Source organism: Myotis nattereri (genome assembly GCF_964212035.1).
Source record: "Myotis nattereri genome assembly, chromosome: 17".
NCBI lineage: Eukaryota > Metazoa > Chordata > Mammalia > Chiroptera > Vespertilionidae > Myotis > Myotis nattereri.
The window spans coordinates 10,011,865-10,021,956 of record NC_138092.1 but is presented as its reverse complement, the minus strand read 5'-3'; the positions used below and the strand labels follow the sequence as shown (position 1 = coordinate 10,021,956).

The following is a 10,092-nucleotide window of genomic DNA, read 5'->3' as shown; positions in this document are numbered from 1 at the left end:
CCCGCAGACATCACTGCTGGCTGCAGTGTCAACCCCAAGCAGCAGAGGCCTCCCTTTCATACCCAGCCTCCCGCCCTTCTCTCCTTCCCGATGGTGTAAATGATGGCGGTCCATTTATTAGGGCTTCACTTAGGCTGCAGGAGAGAATCGGAGCACAGTTTCAAAGGTGAATCAACCTATCAAACTAAATCTCAGCACTAGCCGGTTTGGCTCAGTGGACGGAGCGTCGGCAGGTGGACTGAAGGGGCCCTGGGCTCCATTCAGGTCAAGGGCACATACCTCGGTGGAAGGTGCAATCCCTGGCAATCCCCGGCCCTGGTCTGGGCGCGTGCAGGAGGCAACCAATCGATGTTTCTCTCCCCCTCCCTTCCACTCTCTCTCTCTAAAAAAACCACAAAAACAAACAAAAAAAAAAACAAATCAATGGGAAAATATCAAGAGAGGATTAACAAGAAAAATGAAATCTCAGATACCAACGTCAAGAAAGCTCCCTTCAGTTCTTTGGAGTTTATAGCCCTAAAAACTGTTTGCAAAAGCAGGCATCTGTCTCCATATTGCCAGCAGCTATCCTGTAAAGGTTGCAAACTTCAGCTCCCATCTTGGCAGCCTTCTAATATCCACGCCCCAACACACACAGGATGATACCTTCAGATTTCCTCTGGCCCATCGGGAGGCGAATCTAACAGCCTCGATGAGGACCTCTCGCGTTGTGACTTAGATGCTGTGGATCACTCAGAAATCAATCCCACATCATCCCTGAGAGCAGACCGTCATTAGCCACGGGGAGATGTACATTTGATCGAAATGTGCAAAATTTATAACAGTGACATTTTCCATTATGAGGCCACATGATTTATTCAGTAGTTTTTATGTTCCCAAATTACAATTTATGTCTATTCATAAGTCTACAAAAAAGTTACCATTAGAATTGTCTGTGCTTATAAAATACCAACTTTTTTTTAACTGTTATATATACTCATTAACACCAGTCTGTGACAAGTTACATAGAATCATAGGCACTTCAAAGGCTTAAAAAGACGCTTACAACTTAAATGCATTTTTTAAGAACAAAAACTGATTTTTCCTCAAACTCCTACTCGTACCTTCAAATTGCAAGAAATTAACAAATACAGTGGCCAAAGGAATCTGCAGCAACTTCTCAAAATACTGTTAGCATCTTTGGGTTTGCTGATGGTTGTCAGTAACTCACATCAAATCCCCCCCAAAAGAAGATCTGATTCGATAAGACTAAACAGTTTTCTGGTAATAATCCAATTTTACACATTACTCTGCTCTTGCAAATCTGCCTGAAGCTACAGGTAATGAAAAACAAAGTGTAAAATGGATAGTCTGACACTTAAAAAAAAAAAAGGTATACAAAGTGGAGGTTAAAGTTTACATATTTGAAAATCATATATACACTAAATTACCCTTATCTAAATTATCCAAAGACAAATTGCACCGTAACAGCTACAAAAGGCGTAGAGTTTTGTTTTGTTTTTCACGGGACACGAGGGGAGAGCCGGGGAGAAGAAGGGAACAACAGATAAATTAACAAAGTAAGACCAACTTGGCTAGGTCCATCGGAGACATGCTGACACAAATGAAACACCGTTCATCTTCGAACCACTGAAGAAAAACAATCATTTGCGCATAGAAGTTTACACCGATTCCATGAACATTGAGAATTTCCATAACAATATTTTGCCACTGCTATTCACAGAACACTGCAGATGTTAAGTTTTAACTTTATGTTGTTCTAAAGAAAATACATGTAAAGTTTTAAATACAATGGGGTTTTATCATTAAAGTGCCAGAATGGCTCTTTAATGAAAAACAAAAACAAAAAAACAAAGATCTTCATTATTCTATGCAAAAGCTTTATTTTTTAAAGTTCAGTGATCTCATAAATAGAGACACTCAGTGGGAGTTTCACGCATAAAACTCCTTAGTAGGTGCCTTCTGGTAAGCCGCGCTGGATGGTTTGCGTTCTCCTAGGTCGTAGCTCCCCTCATCCTTCTTTCTCATGCGATACACCAACAGCAGGATCAGGAAAATGGCAAAGAGGAAGCCAATCACTCCGCCAGCGATGACGGCTGAAACACACCAAAGGGGAGACCGCTTTCAGAAGAGATTCGGGGGCTGCAGAAGTAGCTTTGTCAAGCCCCACCTATTTCACAACACTTACATAAAAGGCTTAATTGGAGGGGGAAAAAAAAAACCCAAATGTTAAAACCTGGATTCAACGAAGCAACCGGGCAATTGTGCAAATCTGGCATTCCTCAGGAAGGTACCATCCTGTCTTTGATTTGTATTAATAATATCACCCAAAAGCCTCATTAAGAAAAATCTAGCTGTGAGGCTCAGCTAATTCCATCCTTTAAGGTTCTTTAGCCTTTTCAAGTTCTCACACTTCACAGTCTCATCTGCGAACTGCTTTTTCAAATGAAAACAAAACATGATATGATTTACTTAAGTTTTGTAAGAGTAGGAAAAAAAAAAAAGCTGGCAAATTTTTTTTTTTTTCTAGACTTGAATCTGGGGCTATCCTTTCAAGGATATCGTGTTCTTAAATCTTGCCAGTCGACCCCTTTAAAATCAGATGTTCATACTTTCATCAGATACGTCACAATGAGAGAGAGCAACATCCGCCATGCCTTGGGTGTTACTCGTGTCAATTGCCTTCTCCAGGAAGAACTTTTCCTTCTCTTTCATTTACGTTGAGAATGATCTGGAGCAAGACTGAGGGCTCTTCACATCCTGCCCTCCCCCAAGCCCAGTTGTTCCGACCAATTCAGACCTTAACTTTCCTCTTCTGCCCCCACCCGCAGCTCCCCCACAACAGCTGGCCGAGGCAAGCCTGAGGGAGTGGACAGAAAGTAAGGACATTTGCCTAACTCTTGCCTCTCATTCTGGAAGGACACCCGCTCCCCTCCCCTCCCCCCACCCCCTCCCAGGCTGCTTTCCATAGAAAGGTGACATTCAGCAAACTTTGCCTTCACCCCTGAACCTCACTTAGACAAACAGAGAGGCCCATTTAAGGACCCTCTTCCCTGACCCCTGCCAGGCGACTCACCTGCCAGGACTTCTGTTCTTTTAAACAGATTGTCTGGGTGCTTCTCGGTGTACACATTTGTGTCCTCTTCCTCTGGGTCCCTTTTCCTTGCTGAGTCAGGGTGGTGAACTTCCTCCTTATCAATTTCTTCAGGTGACTGGTATGGAAAAAGGGAAAGGTCGTAAAGATTTTTTAATGTGTTAAAAAGAAGAGTAAGTAGCCCTAACCGGTTTGCCTCAGTGGATAGAGCGTCGGCCTGTGGACTGAAGGGTCCCAGATTTGATTCCGGTCAAGGACATGTACCTTGGTTGTGGGCACAACCCTAGTAGGGGGTGTGCAGGAGGCAGCTCATCAATGTTTCTCTCTCGTCGATGTTTCTAACTCTCTATCCCTCTCCCTTCCTCTCTGTAAAAAATCAATATAATATATTTTTTTAAAAAAGAGTAAGTATATTTCAAAGTTGCTTTTTTCTTTTTCTTCAAACAATGAGTTTAGGAAATAATTGGGATAATCACTTTGTGTGATGTTTTTACCAAATGGGTGAGTTCTATGGTTTTTTTGTTCATTTGTTTTTAAGTTCTTTATTGTTAAAAAGTATTCCATGATCTCCTTTTTTCCCCCCATTCTCTCCCAGCCTGCTCCCTCCCCCCAGCACAGGCCCTTACCCCCTACTGCCTGTGTCCATTGGTTATGCTCATATGCATGCATACAAGTCCTTTAGTTGATCTCTTACCACCACCCTCCCAGGTCTTCCCTCTGTGATTTTGACGGGTCTGTTTGATGCTTCTCTGTCTCTGAATCTGTTTTTGTTCATCGGTTTATGTTGTTCATTATATTCTACAAATGAGTGAGATCATGCGATACTTATTTTTCTGGCTTATTTCGCTTAGCATAATGCTCTCCAGGTCCATTCAAGCTGCTGCAAATGGTAAAAGTTCTTTCTGTTTTTACAGCAGCATAGTATTCCATTGTGTAGATGTACCACAGTTTTTAATTCACTCACTGCTGATGGGCAGTTTTCAAGTCTTAGCTATTGTAAATTGCGCTGCTATGAACATAGGGGTGCATATATTCTTTCTGACTGGTATTTCTGATTTCTTGGGGTACATTCCTAGAAGTGGCATTACTGGGTCAAATGGGAGTTCCATTTTTAAAATTTTGAGGAAACTCCATACTGTTCTCCACAGTGGCTATACCAGTTTGCATTCCCACCAGCAGTGCACAGGGGTTCCTTTTTCTCCACATCCTCGCCAGCACTTTGTCATTTGTTGATTTGTTGAGGATACCTATTTGTACAGGTATAGATGATACCTCATTGTCCTTTTGATTTGCATCTCTTGGATGATTAGTGACTTTGAGCATTTTTTTCATATGCCTCTTAGCCTTCTGTATGTCCACTTTCGAAAAGTGTCTTTGCCCGTTTTTTGATTGGATTGTTTAACTAGTTCATGGTGTTTTTTTATAACAAAATCACGTGTATTGGCAAGATAGAGAGTTCATAACAATCCTGACGACATGGTTAGGTTGTTTTAGTTGACATTGCAAAAGATCTCTACTTTCTCACACTCCTCTGACCTCAGGCCATCCTTCCGTGCTGGCTGTTCAGCCCAGGGCATTGGAGCCCTTCTTACTCCATCCATTGGCCACACCGGGCACTGCGACAGCTTCCTTTCGGGCATTGTCTCCAGCTGCTCTCCTAGGGTTCTTCCTGATCCCTCTCTGTGGGGACTACCGCCCCCCCACAGGCTTGCTCTATAACCCTCACCTCTACTCATGCATTCTTGCAGCTCAGGGAGCCCTGAGCTAGGGCCTCAGGGGACCTGGGTGCTGCAAGTAGCTTCTCTGTGACCCTAGGTCACACCACTTTTCTGGACCTCGAGGTGTTTTTTGTTGTTGTTGTTTGTTTTACCAATGAAGAACACTCTCAGGTCAAAGTTTATATACCATTGATGATGGGCTGGTGGAGACTGAGAAAAACTTACTGCAATTAGTATCTGGAGTCTCCTTATTTCATAACCTGTTTCAGCACATGTAAGTTTCCCAATGGTTTTAACCCAGAACAAATTCTTTATGCAATGAAAATAAATGTTCTTGGCTTGAGCCAAATAAATAAAAATGATTTTGTTTCTTAATTTGACTGTGAGTTCCTTTAAAAGGACCATCCTTTAAAAAATATTTATGTAGCCCAGCCAGTGTGGCTCAGAGGTTGAGCATCGACCTATGAACCAGGAGGTCACAGTTTGATTCCCCTGTCAGGGCACATGCCCGGGTTGCAGGACTATCCCCAGTAGGGGGCATGCAGGAGGCGGCCAATCAGTGATTCTCTGTCATCACTGATGTTTCTCTCTCTCTCCCACCCTCCCCCTTCCTCTCTGAAATCAATAAAAATATATTTTAAAATATTCATATATAAGATAAAAGTAGGTAAGTAGGATGAGTTATCAAGCCATGTAGAGGTGAAGGAACCTTAAACACATATCTTGAAAGAAGACATTCTGAAAAGACCACATAGTGTATGATTCCAACTATATGACATTCTGGAAAAGGCAAAACAATGTAGACAGTGAAAAGATCAGTGGTTGCCAGGGTTTGGTGAGGGGAGAACAGGCAGCCCAAAGAGGAGTTTTAGGACCATAAAGCTGTGCTGTATGGCCCTACAATGGTGGATACACGTCATTATGCATCTGTCAGAACCCAAAGAATGACAACTCAAAGAATGTGAAGTATGGGCTTTGGGTGACAATGACATGTCAACTTACCCTCTGGTGGAGGTTGTTGAAAGTCGGGGAGGCTGTGTGTAGGTGGGGCCAGATGGTAAAAGGAACTCTTGGTGCTTCCCACTCAACTTTGCTGTAACCTAAAACTGCTTGAAAACACACAGCCTGCCTGGCCAGTGTGTCTCAGTGGTTGAGCATCAACCTATGAACCAGGAGGTCATGGTTCCATTCCTGATCAGGGAACATGCCTGGGTTTCGGGCTTGATCCCCAGTAGGAGACAGCCCATCAGCTATTCTCTCTCATCACTGATGTTTCTATCTCTCCCTCTCCCTTCCTCTCTGAAATCAATGAAAATATGTTAAAATATAAAATAAAAACAAAGTCTACTTAACACACAAAGCAGTCGTCAAGTAAAAGTCTAAACCATCATAAGGGGTAAGTCAGAGTCATTTACAACAATGTAACAAAAGACCATTTGTCCTCACCTATTTTAAAACGGGACCCCTTCAAAGAACTGGTCTGTATCATTAAATGAAGGAGCGTTTATAGTAACCCAACAACGCAACGCAAAACAAAGCCCACCTTCGTCTGAGCAGGTATCTTGTTCTGCATCTTCAGTGTCGTGGTTTCCACTTTGGGAGCAGCACTAGTGGGCGGGATTTTTGCAAGCGGTCGGGATGTTGTCAGCTCGGGACTCTCCACGTCCTCATCCGTTCCTGGGGGAAGAAGCAAAGAGGAGCCGAGTACATGAATCACGATGCAGGTTTCCACATGATCCGATGATCCTGTCAAAGCTGACACCCGCAGAGCCATGTTCCTTCAAAACGGCTGCTCGGCAAGAACTCGGCCGTGTGCACTGGGATGAAGGAGTGATTTCAAAGTGGATCTGTGGGTAGCCTGGCAAGTTTTAAAAAGAATATTATCCTGATGCCCTAACTCGTTTGGCTCAGTGGACAGACCATCGGGTCTGCGGACTGAAGGGTCCCAAGTTCGATTCCGGTCAAGGGCATGTACCTTGGTTTCGGGCACATCCCCAGTAGGGGGTGTGCAGGAGGCAGCTGATCAATGTTTCTCTCTCATCGATGTTTCTAACTCTCTATCCCTCTCCCTTCCTCTCTGTAAAAAAAATCAATAAAATATATATATTTTTTTAAAAAAATATTATCCTGAACATTCCTCAGTAGCCCTTCTTTTATTTGTAATGGTTGATCTTTCCTGCTCAATGAGATGTCTTCCCTTCCACATGCTCTCTCTATTTTCTATTTTAAAACAATAACCAAAAAAGGAGAACTCTCCCATGGCTGATCCCTCTCTGAGAGAGCTGCTGCCCTGGGTCCCCTCGGCTTGGCCAGACTTTTCCACTGGTGCTGTGGCCACTCACGGGCTTACTTCCGCAGCATCTGCTCCCCTCCCCCTAGTTGTAGATGTTTCCTGTCATCACACACACTATGGTCCTGTTTTGTTAAGGTCACCAAGGTCCGCCATGTTTCTAGACCCAGTGGCATTGTCCATAGTGGTTCTCATGTGATCAAATCTCCTAGCATCACTGCACTCTTGTCAACCATCATCTCCTTGAAACTTGATCTTTGGGCTCCTATGACTTTGACTTCCTGGCTTCCCCCTCACTTCTAGGCTACTTGTCTCCTTTGCAGATTCATTGTCTTCTATGTAAACACAAAATATCAACACTTCCTTAGGATTCGGCCCTAGGCTTCTTCATATATATATATATATATATATATATATATATATATATTGATTTCAGGGAGGAAGGGAGAGGGGGAGAGAGATAGAAACATCAATAGTGAGAGAGAATCATTAATCGGCTGCCTCCTGTACACCCCACACTGGGGATCAAGCCCACACCCAGGCATGTGCCCTGACTGGGAATCAAACTGTGACCTCCTGGTTCATAGGCCAACGCTCAACCACTGAGCCACACTGGCTGGGTGGCCCTAGGTTTCTTACTCTGCACTTTTTATCTCATCCATGCTCATGGCTTCAATTACCAACCAAATATAAAAGAAACCCAAGTTTATATATTAGCTTATATCACTTCTCTGAAATTCAGACTTACATATCCACAGGCCTACTTGACATTTTATTGAATGACTCAACTGTACTATACACCTCTAAAACATCCATAACAGAAATCATCATCTCCCTCCCTCTCGCCCCACAAACCTGGTGAACACCTTGCAATGAATGAACCTTCCACTCCTATAAACCACAACTCTGACTTCCTCTTCCTCCCACCCCATCGAGCTAATCACCCAGTTCTACTGATTTTACCTTCTTATGTCTCTTCACCCTAACACCTTTCTACAGTCCCAGGGCAACCACTCATCCAAGCCAGGGTTATCTTTCCAGGAACCATCATACCTGCCTTCTTCCTAATAGCCCCCTTTCAGTCCACTATACACACATCAGCTGTGACCCCATCCTCCTCCCGCTTTAAACTATTATCATGGGTCCAGCCAGTGTGGCTCAGTGGCTGAGTTGAGCATTGACCTATGAACCAGGAGGTCACAGTTCGATTCCCAGTCAGGGCACATGCCCCGGTTGTGGGCGCAATCCCCAGGGTCGGGTGTGCAAGAGGCAGCCGATCAATGCTTCTCTCTCATTACTGATGTTTCTACCTCTCTCTTTCTCTCCCTCTCCCTTCCTCTCTAAAATAAAAAAAAAAAAATTATATTTTTTAAAAAACTATTACAATGGCTCTCCACTGCTCTTGAGATGAACATTAAATGCCTCAAGCCCAGCCTTGCCTACCTGTCCAGCTTCCGTGACAACATCTTCCCTATTGTCTGTCCCATGTGGTTCCCTCCTGTTCTGCCAGAAAGCAAGCCTAGTTGATTCCTAACTCACCTCTGGATCTCAGCACAAAAGCCATTCCTCGGGAAAGACCTCAGAGTCTTCTGTTAAGTTAATTTTCAGTACCACCTCTCTTACCCTAATTGCATTTATCATGGTTTGTAATTACACATTTATCTGTATAACTATTGATTGAAGTTTCCCTCCATGACTGGTCTGAATGAACTTCTTTGCAGCAATCATCTGCCCCAGGCTGGGGCCAGGGCAGAGCAATGCCAGCCCACATCTAAGCCTCTACTTGAGCCACCTGATTACTGGGCTCAGGACTTCAGATGACTCACTCCAAACCCCTTTCACCCTGATGGGGAGACGGGGGTTAGCAGAGGAACAGGACTGTGTAGATATGAAACTTAAAGACAATCAGTAGAAATCAGCAAAATGACTTGGACAACAGCTACAGATCTCTACCAACTCTTGGATTCTAGGTTCTGTGAAATGCAGGTAAACCATTATCCATGTTTATTATGTTCTGGGACATTTTGAAGATGACAGTTACGAAGCGCTGTTCAGGTGCCAAAGGAGAAAAAGAGGTGCCATGAGCGAAATATATTAATAGAGTTGTGGGCTATGGAGAAGCACTCTTTTCACACTCAATCTGTGCGTGCAATATATATCACCCTCCCGAGAATAACTGGGGCTATTTTTACATTAGGACTGCACTGTAAGCTCATTGTTACTAGGTCAGCCACAACCTCACTTGTCTTTTTCAGGCTTGCCATTTGCTAACTTAAAACACTCACTCTTATGTAGCCAGATCTCTACCAAAGACCCAGTAGATCTGAATTTATTCTGGGTCACTCTGAAGCCAGGCCAATCTCACTAATCAGACAACTATATTCAGCCTAACTTTTACCATCTGTTGAATTTACAATGGCAATTTAAAGCAAGAAAGGTCCTAAATAAGACTTTCCTAGTGTGTTGCTGACCACAAATCCCAAACTTGATCATTAATTAAATATATGCACAAGCTCTTCCTCTTTTCAGCTTCTTAGGAGCCATTCCTGGGACAGGTGAAACATGTACTATGTACCGTAGATGGTGGAAATGGCCAGAATCACTCATTCCTCCTTGTTCCACATCCTCTGCAGTGTCGTTTTGTAGCTCTTTCGTTAAGAGGCGGAGTAAGGGCTAGCCTTGCTTTGACCGATAAAAGGTGGTAGGGATGCTGTGCCAGTTCTAAGCCGAGGCTTTAAGAGGCTTTGCACAGTTCTGCTCTCTTGGGATCTCTGCCTCCACCCTGTGAACAAACGGTTGGCCTAGCAGAGGATGAGAGGCCGTGTGGACCAGAGCCAAGTCTGCCAAGCTGCTCCAGAGATATGACAAAGTCCAGCCAAGGTCAGCAAAGCTGCATTCCCAACCCGCAGCTGACCAATGACATGTGCAGGAGCCCGTTGAGCCCAGTTTAAACCGCCAACCCATAGAACGATAAGCTAAATAAGTGACTG

At 43.8% G+C, this 10,092-nt stretch overlaps 1 protein-coding gene across 1 annotated transcript in view; it reads right to left on the bottom strand.

The window, feature by feature from the left end:
* Positions 1–843: 843 nt before the first annotated feature.
* Positions 844–10,092, bottom strand: part of SDC2 (syndecan 2) — a 94,317-nt gene continuing 85,068 nt past the window's right edge. The window contains exons 3-5 of the mRNA XM_081111573.1: positions 6,356–6,489; positions 3,077–3,212; positions 844–2,096 (exon numbers count right to left, since the gene is read on the bottom strand). Coding sequence (XP_080967699.1) covers positions 1,933–2,096; positions 3,077–3,212; positions 6,356–6,489 — 434 coding nt within the window. The 3' untranslated portion in view covers positions 844–1,932. The remainder of the gene's footprint in view (positions 2,097–3,076; positions 3,213–6,355; positions 6,490–10,092) is intronic.